Source organism: Heloderma suspectum, chromosome 2 (genome assembly GCF_057233095.1).
Source record: "Heloderma suspectum isolate Gila_16-S chromosome 2, 16-S_ref, whole genome shotgun sequence".
Classification (NCBI taxonomy): domain Eukaryota; kingdom Metazoa; phylum Chordata; class Lepidosauria; order Squamata; family Helodermatidae; genus Heloderma; species Heloderma suspectum.
The window spans coordinates 212153917-212168110 of NC_139459.1; the positions used below are offsets into that span (position 1 = coordinate 212153917).

General features: G+C 43.3%; 1 protein-coding gene across 41 annotated transcripts in view; it reads left to right on the plus strand.

Moving 5' to 3' along the window:
• Positions 1 to 7396, plus strand: part of CEP131 (centrosomal protein 131) — a 40638-nt gene extending 33242 nt beyond the window's left edge. For all 41 annotated transcript variants that reach the window (XR_014788213.1, XR_014788214.1, XR_014788215.1 and 38 more), the window contains 4 exons: positions 869 to 1046; positions 1429 to 1625; positions 3592 to 3652; positions 7044 to 7396. Coding sequence is in view for 33 of the 41 variants with exons in the window: in XM_084837627.1 (XP_084693753.1) it covers positions 869 to 1046; positions 1429 to 1625; positions 3592 to 3652; positions 7044 to 7118 (511 nt within the window). In the remaining 8 variants the exon portion in view is untranslated. The remainder of the gene's footprint in view (positions 1 to 868; positions 1047 to 1428; positions 1626 to 3591; positions 3653 to 7043) is intronic.
• The last annotated feature ends 6798 nt before the right edge of the window (positions 7397 to 14194 follow it).

Below are 14194 nucleotides of genomic sequence, written 5' to 3' on the forward strand. Positions count from 1 at the left end.
GTGGGGACGAGGGAGGGGGCCTTTTCTGTGGTGGCCCCCACTCTGTGGAACTCCCTCCCTAGGGAACTCCACCATTCCCCCTCTTTAATGAGCTTCCGTCGTGCATTAAAAACGTGGTTGTTCAGGCAGGCATTTGGGGTGGGTTAGGGTATTTTAGAAAATGTTTTTATTGTAGAATTTTATTGTTTTAAACTGTTTTTATTGTATGCTGTACATCACCCAGAGTGGCTGGGTGACCAGCCAGATGGGCAATTAATAAATTTAATAATAAATTATATATATATATATATATATATATATATATATATATAAAGGAGCTTGCATCCTTTTCGGTTTCTGACTACTTTGTTAAGTACTAAGCCTTGTGGGGAGGGGGTTGCGCCTCTGGCTGAGTTTGTGTCATGAGTTATGATGCAGGTGCCAAGTCCTATGCATTTCTTACTTGAACTCATTCCCATAGTGCCATGCTGTAGGGATAAGTTCATTAGAAGAAGTGGAGGCATGACAAGGCGAATCCCATTGCAACCTTATCTGGAAGGAGCAGGGAGAAAAAGTGACTTTTATAGGCCTTAAACAGATCCAAATTGGAAGCAACCTTAGGTAAAGTCTCTCTCTTCCATAGCTCTTTCTATATTAAACATCAAAGCCATGGTAAATCCTAAAAAAGAGAGAATGTTGCTCGATCTAGTGCCAGAGCACAGATCTGAGCAAAGCAGCTGTGCCACTGTTATTTTCTACAGTCTATAGTCACCACATTCATCAAATGCTATTAGGAGCCATATTATGCCCAAAACATCCCCTGACAAAACTGGGAATCGATCTCAGGTCCCAGCTGTGTACTTAGTCATGAGGTCTTCCCTCTATTTAGAATAAAGAGGGCGCGGGATAAATACGAAGCAGAGATGCAGGAACTGGAACGGTCAGAACGCAAGCTCCAACAGCGCTGCAATGAGCTGAAAGGACGACTGTCAGAGGCAGAAGGCGAGACCCTTCATCTGCAGGGCCTCCTGCGGCAGAAGGAGCAGGAAGCAGAGGATATCCGAAAGGTGGGTGTGTCACAGAGAAGGAGAGCAGTGGATTCCCAATAACATTTCCCTGCTCTGATGAGTTCCTCTTCAGAGCTTCTCTCCAAAGCTTGGAAAAATAGGTGAGGTAAGAAGGAATCCCAGAGACTCTGACCACAAGCAGTTTAGTAGAGCATGGGAGAGGTGGATGAGTTTCTCTCTTTGAATAAGTTGAAGGATCTGGGAATCCAGCTGGTGTAAACTGCTGGATAAAGGAACTCCTTTCAAGATTAGATAGACCTAAGGATAAAAATGTTTAGGAATTGGAGGAGGGCATTGACTTCTTTGAAGCCCCACATTTATCTCTTTATACATCTTCTGCATATCTGGAGCCTGAAATCAGTCTCTGTGCTTGCTGTAACAGGTGAGGGACCAACTAGCTCAAGAACGCAGTAGCCTTTCTGAGGTAATCCGGCAGGAGTTTGCTGACCGGCTGGTGAGCACAGAGGAGGAGAACAAACGGCTCAAGGCAGAGATGGCTGAACTTCGCGCCCGCCAGCGCTTAGAACTGGACAGAGTGACACGGGACAAAGAGGAGGAGTTGGAGGAAGTCCATAAAAGGTGAGAATTGCACTCACCTTCTGTGTAGGAGTTCAGATCAGACCTAGAATGATGCTGGAGCCATGGGCTGGTATATCCCAAATGACTTCTGTGGCCATTGCCATTCCCCTCCCTGTCCAAGCCAAATGCACAAAGCATAAACTCTGGAATGGATACTTTGGCAGCTGTGCTGAAGTGCAAAGTGGTCAAGTGATTCTGCTTTAGTGCTACAGCAAGTAGCTGCATGCTCCAGCAGCTTCTACTGTGACTTGCTGGGCCTGTGTATACTAAAAATAGGGTCAAAATTCCGTGCCAGTGTTACTCCAATTCTTCTCACAGAAAAGCTGAATCTGTGTCCTGTATAAATGTGTGCAAGTAAGTAAATTTGCATTCACTTGCTTGTTTTGCAGGACATATTCTGCTTTTGTTAGTTATGGGGAGAGAGGGTCAGAGTCCTGCTTTCCCCGACCCTGTTGTGGGACCCTTCAGAGACTTCACTAACATTGTCTACACTTGTACAATCCAGTCCCCACACCCATATTGGTCTTCCAGCTGGTAGATTCCACTGGGCACCACTGCTAGTTTTTTCCTCTTTGTTGCTGTTGTTTAAGAACAAAAGGCAGAAGAGCAGGTCAGAGAGCGAGGCCAAAGCCCTGAGGGAAAGGGAGGAAAGAGATACGGTGAAGATGAGTTCAGGGAAAGGGGAATATACTGTAAAAAAAAAAAAAAGTGGTTCCCCATGTTGCAGATGGAGGTTAAATGTGACTCGTGAGCATGAAAAGGGTGCAGGCTATTAGGTTAGAAAGTTACTTTAAAAAAGAAAAGAGAGCTGAGGTTCTCACTGTTGAATTTTCCACCAGCTATAAACCTCCACACCTCCAAGAGATTCTATACAGTCCTGGCAGTGGTTTAGCCTGTATCTGAAAGTTCTCTCTGAAGAAACACAGGCACTTCCCTAATTGCCCCTCAGCCCAATTTTGTATTTTGTATTAAACATTATGCATTTTTTCATTAATGTTGGTAAGTGGAAGAAACAATTTATGTCTACATAAATATCTTGATTATTTGACATGGCTTATGGCCTACACAGTTTTAAAGTTTTGATGTATGTGATGAAGCAAGTGGCTGTGTGTTGCTTGCTAGTTGAACTGATAGTGCTACGAGGTAATTGTACAACCCCTGTATTTTTAAGGGCTTTTTGTTTTCTCATAGTTTTGTCTCTGAAACCTGAAAGCACTTTGATAAACCATATGGCTCTGATCTGTCCCTGGGCTTAGGATTGGTGTGAAATGCCATAGGCAGAGCTGCTTGTATTTACTTAAAAGGTGGCTATAGCTCTCTTGATCCTAAAAAAGACACAGAGAAGTAGGCAAAATTGATATTTTGCTACACCAGCTAGTAGTTTCAAACATCACCTGCCCATTGAGAATCTATCTACACTTTCTTTAGATGTTTTTCATCTGTTGCATTGTCTCTAAAACGACAGAGAAACCTGAGCCCCTGGTCCTTACTCAGGGCAAAGCCTTCATACAATCTCTCACTCTGCTCTAAGAGCAGCAGACCAAGCCAGGACAAAATCAGCCTTGTTGTATCTTAATTGCCCCCTGTCTGTGAGCACCTGTGTCTTAAGAAGGTACAACCTTTTTGCAAGGATTCCAGTTGCATGCACAGAGACTGTGTGCATGTAGTTAGTGCATGCATAGGGTCTGTTTACACAGATTACTGAACATGTGTACATTGAGGACAGGGCCTGCCATTGCAATCCTGCTCACCACCATCACCAGCATTGCATGCGATCATTGTTGATTATCTGGAAAGGGCTGATCACCATTTGAGGCCAAAGCAGAGGCGGTATTGTCTTTCCAGAACTAGGAACACTTTCCTCTTCTCTCTGCCTCCATCCCTAGCCTCTCATATGACAGCTGGGCATGAAGGATACAGTAAGTGTAAGCACTTGGGTCTCAGTCTCATTTCACCTTCTTTGTAGAGTGAAGACAGCAATTGTGAAGAAAGAGGAGGCCGTGAACAGCCTTCGGAAACAGTATGAGGTGAGCTTCTCTGAGGGCTGCCAGCCTTTGTATGCTTATCAATGCAGAGAAGAAAACCAAGTTGAAGAAATAATGATGGTTTTGCCTAGGACCCAAGAAAACAAATGGAGAGTGTAGCATAGCAAGGCTAGCTTGGTGCTTACTGGGGAGAAACTGACTGAGTCACAGAGATTTTTTCCACGAGGCATGTAGTGTGTGCTCGTCACTCCTTACGGTTGTTTACAGGTTCTTTAGATGATATCATGACCCTCTAGTTTCACTTCTCATTGCACTTTTAAGAGCACTTTCCCAGGTTTTTTTTAGAGCAGGGCCAGTGGAGTATTATTTGTGAAAGTGAAAGAAAACATATTTTCCTACTTGTGTATTTGTGATATTTTGCTATAACACAGTGCCACCTAGGGGTTATGTAGTGGAAAAACAAGAAAGGAAAAGCTCTTTGTGCAGAGCTCAGATCTCAGTTCTGCGATGAAACGAACAGTAGATACAGCGGATTAACAGGCTCATGTAGAAAAGCTCACAATTATTCATGATTTAGGAAGTGGGTGTGCCAATCTCATCCCTGAAAGGAGCCAGTCAGGAGAGGACAGGATGAAGCCCTTATAAAAGGAATTATCCCTCTGACTCTTGCCAGAAGAGCAAGATCAGAGGCAGCCCAAAGTTTGTAGGCTAGGAATATTGAGTTTGATTTTGCTGCTACTGCTGTTGCTTTTGTAAGTATGTTTTTAGTTCTTCCACTAGTGGGACATGATAGATAAAATTATTTAAATTTATAATTTCTGGAAGATCTGGCTGATCTTAAATCCACTTGATCTTAAACCCATTGCCTTTTGCGAGACTCCAGCAGAGCAATTCTGTGCGGGGGGGGGGGGGGGACTGAAGCAGAGGAACTACATTTTCCTATGCCCTGCTGGCTCACACTGACAGACAGAAAGTGGGTGGGTCATGTAGCTTTTTTCTTTCAGGGGGGGGGGGGGGGCTTTTGCCTTTTTTTTTTTTTTAAAATCCTCCCATGGTGTATGTGTGTGTGTGTGTGTTCTAATAATCCCTCTCATTGCTTCAGTGGGAGGGAAATAAACTACACCATCTCCAGGGCTGGTGTAAGTTCATTTCATTTCATTTATTACCTTTCTATACTGCCCTATAGCCAAAGCTCTTTGGGCAGTTTACAATGATTTAAAAACTTAAAAATGCAGTATTATGCATAATATAAAAATCATTCAGCTACAAACATATAAACAGAAGACACACACACACACTTCTCTCCCTCCCTCCAGTTCCTAGAGCATATCAAGTGAACAGGAGGTCTTTGGACCCTGTGGATCCACAGCCTTTACTGGCACACCTCCTTTTTGTTGTCCTCAGACATCAGAGTTCTGATGTTGGAGAAGCACCAGCTGTGGACGTTTCCGCAGCCTCAGGCAGGATGCTTGCAAGGGGAAACCTGCCTCTCTGGGGTTGAAGGAGAGATCTGAAAAATCCCATGGCCCCTGGGATGTCCTCCAGGGGACGATAGGAGTTTGCCCTGAAGCAACAAATCAGCCTATTTAAATTTAAAAAAACACTTTCCCACCAAGCATGCAATTCAGTTAAACCTGTAAACTCATTGCACGAACGCGTGTGTACATATAGGCTGAAACCGCTACTTTTGGTGGTACGTAATAAGCAACAGTAGGGGTTTTTAATTTTGAAGGATCAATTCGATCAATACAACAATATACTTATATTTGCAGAAAGTTCTGCAAATGTATAAATAAAACAACCCAGTAATCTTATTGGTTTATTATAGCTTGGAAAAATCTTTCTTGATCCTCCTTAAAAGTTACTTTTTTCACTCAAGTTTCATGTAGCTGGATCATTTTGGCATGTTAGTGATGTCTAAAGTTTCATCCACCCACATAATTGCTAGCTTCTTATCACTTTTTCTGGATTTCGCCAACTTCATCTTTGTACAAAGATCATTCTTAATGATTTTTTAAAGTGTCTTTAAATAATTTATTAAATTAAGCAGCATATTTCTACTTAGATTAGTTCCTGAAACATGTTAATGATATTTAAGATTTCCTTCCAGAATTCCTGAATTTTAAGACAATCTGCCACTGGTGCCTCTAATTTCCTATTTTTATACATCCTCTCCGACATAATTACCATCCATTGTATAAACATTGCAAATCTTGGCTGGGGCTAAATGTACACCTATGCATCAATATAAAATGTTGCACTTTCTGCAAAGGAGAATATGCATAGCTATTTGACCGCTTCTATTCTACTATTCCAAATCCCAAATCTTTTCCCTCCATTGAAGTTGTAATTATTTTGTATTTGGTCTATTTTCCCCATTACATTTAGCAACAAATGAGACATCTTGGAAATCAAACCATTTATCTTGCGTCTTTAATTTCTCAACAGTGAGAATAGTTTTGATGGGTGCATTGTATTAGAGAGCAATCCTGTGCCCACCAGACAGCATGTGGGGAGACATAGGATTGTTCTGTTTCCTGGCTCCAAGCTTGTAGACAGGGCTCTGAGCTGGGAGCCAGGAAACCACACTCCCCACCCCCTCCCGCTCTTAGCCAGCACAGAGAGAACCGCCCTGGCTTCCTCTTGGTGCTCGTAAAATGGAGTGCGGAGATGGGGAAAAGGAAGCGTTCCCAGGGTATCCCCAGCCTCCTTCCCTCCCCCTTCCCGAAGCCTCCACTAGATGGGTGAAAATGCTGGTCTAGCTAAAATGCAGATTAGAAGGCGCAAGGTGCTTCCTGCTCTGCATAAGATACTCCTAAGCCTCAGAGTTCAGAGGCTTACAAGTAGCCAGGGCACATCCCATAGGATTGTGCCCTTAATTGTTCTATATGTGTGGGTTCACATTTATATATAATGTGTGTGTGACCAAGACAGAGCTTTTGTAGATACTTAGAAAATAATGGTTGGCTTCCATTAATGTTTTCCATTATGTCTTCATAAGTCAAGGCTCTGGTCAGTTTCTATCACCACCTGGTATGTATGTAGCTATTTTTGAATTTTCCTATATCTTAAAAGGATCCCAGATCATCCTGTCCTCAAACCAGTTTTACTTCTACCAACTCTAGTTTGGATCATTGGAAGCTGAAAGAACAAATAATGTTTTGTATAATTGCTCTGGATAGTCCTCTGAACAAAACACGAGGCCTGACATCCTGTGTAAAACCAGTGGCCGGACTGGCATTCTATCACTAGCAATAGCCAGACATGGATGTTTTGGAGAAGAAAACAGGAGATCTTGGTTAATAGCAGTGTGTGGGCCTCATCTTCTCTGATGTGTAAGGCTTCTTTAGAGATAGTAGGATCCTCACTGAAACCTGCCATCCTTTCACTCCGTAAGTGGTGCTTCTTGAACTGAGTTCTTTTTTCTTTGCAGGCAGCCATGAAGAGGGCAGACCACCTGGAGGCCCTCTTGGAGCAACAGCGTAAGCAGCTCCTAACAGCCAAGTAGCCACCACGCAGACCCAGTCAGCCCTGGCAAGGGCAGAGCCAAGTGATCATGCACAGCAAAAGAAAGTTGCTTGTTGTGGTCCACAAGAGACTAAGATAAAATGAACACTAATCTGTATGTGAATGGAGAAGAAGTCTTTCCCCCTCTCTTTTTTAATTATTTTTTAACTTGTTCTGTTACTTATGCCTGAGATCTGGCCCCTTTCTTGTACAAGGAACCTGGATGATATTCCAGTTCTTGCCAATGTATTTTAACAGTAAAATCCAGCTGATTTGTAAGATGGCTGTCTAGCAATGATTTTCTCCCATTTAGGAGCGCACTCTATTACTTGGGGAAGCTGGTCTCTCTTGCTCAGAAGGTGCCTATCAACTGGTTCTTGACTCTGCGTCGTTCACCCTTGACTTGCCAGATGCTGCTAGATTAAAACCGTGCTGGCGGTGCATAGTCCACAGTTTTTAAAATATTTTGATACAAACCCCGAGATCTGGCAAATCCCACCACACCAGTGGATCACAATATCCACAGTTATTAGGGGTGTGTCCCCTTTGCTCCCCATGAGAGAGGAACAAATATCCTATAAGGATGATGAGCTTATGATTTTGGTCCACTGGGATCACAAAGGGTCTTCTCCTATTGTCTTGAATCCTCTCCTCAAAAGAATCCTTTTGAATACCAAATGTATGGGACAGGGAAGCGGACTTGCTCATCAGAGTATATTGGGTTGGGATGAAATGATCTTTCCAAGTCAGATCAGTGACTTCTTAGTGGTCTGTGTCATTTATACCATGCAGATTGGAGGAAGGGACTCTTCTACTTGTGACTTACTAGGAGAATGAGAGAGACTTCAGGCTGCTGAGTTCTACATTGTTCTGAAGAATTACTGTATTCTTGACATTCTAACTAGCTTCACCTATAATGAAGGAAACCAATGGCTTCCTTAAGTGTTCTTTCAGTTCAAATATAAATATATATGAAATTGACCAGGAGCAATAACATATTGTGTAAGAGATATAACGCCAATATGGCTATGTAGGGGTGTTCAGCATTGTTAGTGATCTCTGCATTTCCTCCATGTCCCTGTGAGCAAATATCATGCATTTCAGGTATCTAGAGCCTGGGGGTATCTGGTCTGTTTCCTTTCTACTTGCCTCTCTGTTTTGTCTGGGACTCTTTGGAACATGGATTGGAACATCACAAGAAGTGGTCTTTTATGGTGTTTTAAAAGCATCTTTGGGGTGTCCAGTTCTTGGCTTCCGTTCATCTCAGCAATTAGACTGATTGTTGTGTGATTTGGCATTATGAACATCGTTTCAATTGAAAAGAGTGCAATAAAATGTGATGGGGGAGTATTATGGGGCAATCTAGGGCATTTCCTACTTCTGTTCTATGAAAAACTGAATGCTGTGATCTGCTATTTTCTGCTAACCAAATGGTGGATAAGACATGATGCAGGAAGTGATGGTTCTGGATAAAAGCACATGGAGGGAAGCCACAAAGCAAGCTCCTTTGAGCTTGTTGAGACCACTCTTTGCTTCTCTTGGCCTTAGGAGCAGCTGTTGATTCCTGGCTAGTAAACATCTTATTCCTGTTTTTATCAATAAATGCTTAACACTTGCATAGTGTATTTCTAGTGCCCAAAGTACTTTACTTCCATTATGCCCTTAATATATTATCTCAGATTAGTTTTAATTAATCTAAAGACACAAAATAGTTCCAGAAAAGTAACTGTGTTGCCCATAGCAGCAAAGTGTGCTGTGGTACAGCAATAACACTCTGGAGATTTTGTTTAAGCAATGGCTCATAGCCCTATTGCAAAGTTGTTAGTTACCCTTTGGCCTTTATTACTTCACCAGAGATTTTTATTGCCGCTGGGTGTGAAGCGTAACACATTTGTAACTTGGTGGGCAGCTGTGATGTGAAAACCTTCAGCGTAATCTACATTCTTCCTTGTTTTCTGGAATGTGTGTTCTTACTAAAAGAATGTGGCTGGTTCTGAACCACTGTTTGAGGAAGAGGACGACGACGACGACGACTTCACTCTGCTCACTTGCATACGACAATGCCCAGGCATGACAAGCTGAGCGCTCCCCTTCCACAGAATCTGCCTTGCTAGTGGCTTGTGATCTGGTATTAGCCCCAGGTCTAGACTTGAGTCCTAACAATATCCAAAGCCACTTGCTGTCCAAATTCTCATGTGATGTATATAAGACATCCAGTAGTATCTTTTGGTCAATGGGTATGTTGTAATGAACTGTCCTTGGCAGAACTGAGCAAGCAAACATCCTTGGACTTTTTAATTCTCAAAGTGTACCTTTTATGTGTTAGTTTTGTGATTTCAGGTTGTCTACATTATGTTTACTTTGCATCAGGGTTAAGTAGGTATGAGTTGAAGTTTATTTTAACCAATATCGGACCAGCAGTACTCATATGTGGAATCCTCTGAGATATGGTATAGCCACCATCAGAATTTGTCTTTTTGCACCGTTGAAGTTTAACCAGGTACAAAAATGTATTGAGATGAACAGTCAAGCTTAGTCATGCTGCCATGTTTTTCCATTCTCCCTTACTTTTTTATGTTCTTCCTAGCATTAATGTTCACTTGGGGATGAATGAGATATGGCTTGTGAAACCCTTTGCAGACTAAAGGTCTGTAGCCAAGATCACTGAAAGGTTAGTGATCTCTTTGAATGTTTTTTCCTTCTCTTATATGCAACCAGATTGACTTAAGGCGTAATACAAGAATGGATTTTTCTCAGTGCCTTTGGTTAGAAAGGAGATGTGTTCGGGCTGAAACAGATGTGCTCATTGCCATGGGTAAAGTGGTTGCCTGTGCAACCATTCCACACATTCCCTGTTGTGTATAAACAAGCTTACCCTGTGAGTTGGTGCATTTTCATGTAACATTAGCAAACGAGAGGCCGTTGGTCTGGTGGCCGCACTACTGAAATGCTAACTATTACAAGGCTGCGATTCTGAACACCTGTGCATCTAGATAAGTTTGTTCTGAAATCAATGGGGCTTGCTCTTAAATTACTGGGCTGTAATAGTTGATAAGTAACTGCCTTCCTTCTCCTAACCACAGCAGGTGATGTATTAAGGGTTTATGATCTCCAGCTACCAGGCCTACATTGACTTCTGCATGACTAGATGCATAAGGCTGCACTTTTCTACACCAGTCACAACCTGCTGTCAAAGATGGCAGTATACCAGTAACAGAAACCAGGACTGCTCCCCTGAGTTGAATGGGGAATGGAATGGAATTCACCCAATGTGGCTAGACTTTGTCAGAGAAGGGAGAGCTATTGCACATTCCTCCTAGTTCCCCTTCAGTTTAAGCAAGGAAGTTGGGTGCAGATAAAGATGCTTTTGGTATTCCTCTGCTTTGTATAAAATGCATTAAGAAGTCCCCTTAGAGCAGGGGTGGGCAGAAAGTAGATCTCCAGATGTTTTGGACTTCAACTCCCAGCATTCCTGACCATTGGCCATGCTCGCAGGGGCATCTGGGAGTTGAAGCCCATAACATCTGGAGATCTACTTTCTGCCCACCCCTGCCTTTGAGCAAGACAAGACATTCTGCATCTAATCAAAGATACTGTAACCTTGCTTTTTTTAAAAAAAATGTTTTAACTTTTTTAAATGTGCGTTCTACACATACTCAGAAGAATACAGATAGTTTTCTACTTGGGGGGAAAAAGCACTGCACGTGTGTTCAGATACACTGAGGCTGAGATGTCGTAATTTTTGAAAAGAAAAGGTGGCTATGTTAAATGCTATGCTGCCGCTGCTGCTTGACAGGTTTGGTCATCCAAGTCTTTCGCAAATGGCTGCCCTTCCATGCATTTGCATTTTTGCTCAACTATTGTGCTTGGAACACCTTGGAGAGTCATCCATACTTCAGCATCCCAGTGTGGAGCATGGCAGCGCCAGTCACAGTGTTAATCGCAGCTCTACATGAACACCAAGGCTTTAAATATTTAATCATGTGAAATCCAGTGTGGGAAAACATTGTTAGAAAGAGCACTTTTGTTTCGGATGATGGGTGGGAGGGTGGAGGAAGGATTTATTCTGTAGGGTGCTCTGTGCAAACTGGTCTTGCTTTGCAGCACTGCCCAGAATCATGGAGAAATAAACAGCCTTGTCCAGTGCAGGAGAAAGGAGGTGATGATCTCCTTGCTTGGTATTCACAAGGTGCAGGAAATGACAAAATGGTTGCTAGTGGTGGGATTCAGTATTGCCTTCTGGTCTCAGTCTCTCCCAATAAGATGCAAGCTACCTTCTAGAAAGATGTTTATAACGCATTTGGTTGTTGTTGCCATATCTAGAAAGTTATGCTTATTTTCGGGGAAGGTGAAGCTCACTGATTCTGGTGTGATGCAAATGCCATTCCTGGGTGAGTGAAATACTTGAGAGAGCTCTGGACAATATCATGCCCAAATCCAATGGCTGCTGTCAAATGAAGGTGTGAATTCACAATGGCAGTGACTGTGTATTAAGGGATGTGGTATAGTGCATTAAGCTGGGATTCTTTGAGCACAAATTTTCTGTGTGACAGCCCAGTACTGTGCAAGTTAACTTAGAAATATGTATGCATAGGACTGCAGCCTTGCAGTCTCATTGGGACACTCTGTTCCTAGCAGAGACTATAACCAATTATCCTAAAAGAAGCATCATTTTTTGCATTGTTGAGGAAATCTGGTCTTCAGGTTTGTCTTCAGGGTCATTGTTGGTTCTAAGTAGGCAGAGCTTGGAAAACACCAATATTTTTATCAAAGCCAAAAACTGTGAGGCTGTGGTCACATGCTATTTGATAAATAAGCTCCTAAACATTCTGCACTGCTAGTGTAACGTTAGAGTTATTCACCATTCTTGCTTGTTCAGAACAGGCAACCTCTGCATTAGAGACTTGCAGTCTTCCCCAACCTGCTGCCCTCCAGATGTTTTGGACTACAACTCCCATCCATGATGGTTGACCATGTTGGCTGGAGCTGATGGGAGTTGCAGTCCAAAATATCAGGAGGACACCACACTGAAGAAGGCTGCTTTAGTGTGGGTGTGTATGTATACATTGTGCGCAGACATACGCATGATTCTGTGTGGACATGAACATGCTTGTGCTTTCAGCCCAAGGTCTTTGTTGGGGCTACCATTAGATAGTCACCCACAAATGTATGCCTTTAGCAGACCTGGTACCTGCTAATAGTTCTACAAAGCTGACATGCTATAGCTCAGAAAGTCATCCTCTACTCTCCCAGTACCAAATATTCAGCTAATGCAAATGACCTTCATTGGAATTTCAAGGACCAAACCAGGCTTTCTTTGTGAAAATCTATGGGGAGTGACTCTAGTATATGATCTCTCCGCTCAAGACTTGTGTGCAAGTGTTTAAAATTGCAGTCTTCCATTGCTAAATGCTAGTGCTTTGTCCTTAGGCATAATTAGCACTGAGCTTGTTTATTTTGCACAGGCAGGTCAGCTCTCTGGTTTGGGGTGGCGTTTGGATTTGCTGGGAGGAACCTAAAAGCCAGAACTCAGGCAACCCCTACACGCTACTAACTTAGGAATACCGGGGGTGGGGGAGGTGGGTGCTGCCATTTTGTGCAAGCCTTTTGCTATTTTTTCTTTCTTGCACTAATCCTGATTCTTTCTGCGCACCCTGCTTGATCTTTCCAGTTTGCTAATTTCTAAGCCAGCACCTCTTTCAGACATGCATAGTACAGCTGTGTTGTATAACTGATTTATTTAGGGTTTATCTTGGCTAGCAGCTCAGGCCCTACAGTGGTGATGGAGCTTGAGATGGGGCTAATATTAGTGACAGGTTGGGCTGTTACAGGCCTGGGCTATACGATATTTTTCTATCATGGGCCAGAGCCGTAGCTGAGCATCCAATTTAGATCTAAATGTCACTATCAATTGAATTGTTTAGTGAATTCTGACATCTTGGCATCTTCTGAAATCAGATGCACGATTCAAAGCTATGGTTCTTTACGCAATGTTTCCTGTTTTCAATCATCATGATGGCAACAAATAATGTGCATATATGGGACTTTGGATAGCTGAGAGCAAGACAGCTGTTCCAGTATCACCATTGTCATCATAATTTTTAGTAAATTCTAGAAGACAGACCATCTCTGGCAAGGGGTTTCTGTGGTTAGGAACGTCGGAAGCTGCCTTATACTGACTCAGCCCCTTGATCCATCTAGCCCACTATTGTCAACACTGACTGGCAGCAGCTCTCCAGCGTTTCAGGCAAGGGTCTTTCCCAGCCCTACCTGGAGATGCCGGGGATTGAAACTTGAACCTTCTGTCCAAAGCAGGTGCTCTATCACTGAGCTACACTAGCCACTGTAGTTGGTAGGGAGACATGTAAGGAGCCAGCAGATGGCTGTATCTAAAATCCCTGAAGTAGTAGGAGCAGCCACTGTAAGGTAGCATCACAGCATGTCTGTCATGCCCTCCCTTTCTTAGGGCCAGGTAGTAGGATAATGTCTCCCCTTCTAACATGGAGGTTGTATGCCAGGGGTGGAGAATGTGTGGTCCTCCCACTGTTATTGGACTGCAGCCCTAGCTAGCATAGCCAATGGTGAGGGATGCTGAGAGTTGCAGTTCAGCAACATCTGGAGGGCCACATGTTCCCCACCCCTGTTGTAAGCTGAATGGCCTTTTGACTACCTCTGACCCAGGTTGCAATCATATAGCCGTTGCATCCTGGAAGCCCTTCACAAAAGACAATTACTTCAGCACACGAGTGGACATCCACAAAGACCCATTCCCAGGTTAAAGTCCTCTAAAAAGGTCCAATTGATGGTGACTGCCAGCAAGCAGGTGGATAGTCTCTTTGTGCTTATGCGCCAAATATTTTATAGTTTGCTGGAACATAGGTGCCACCAGGTGGTGCTATTTTCTTAGCTCGAGAAGCTGAATTACCTAGGGATGTACGAAAGTCACTTACCTTTCCACAGATTATGTTGATGGGGGGGGGGGAGGCATTCCGTCCCTCCCCCCGGAATCCTTGACGGCGGGGGAGGCGATCCGTTCCTCCCCCCCGGAATCCTCCACGGCCAGCTGTGCTCCGCAGC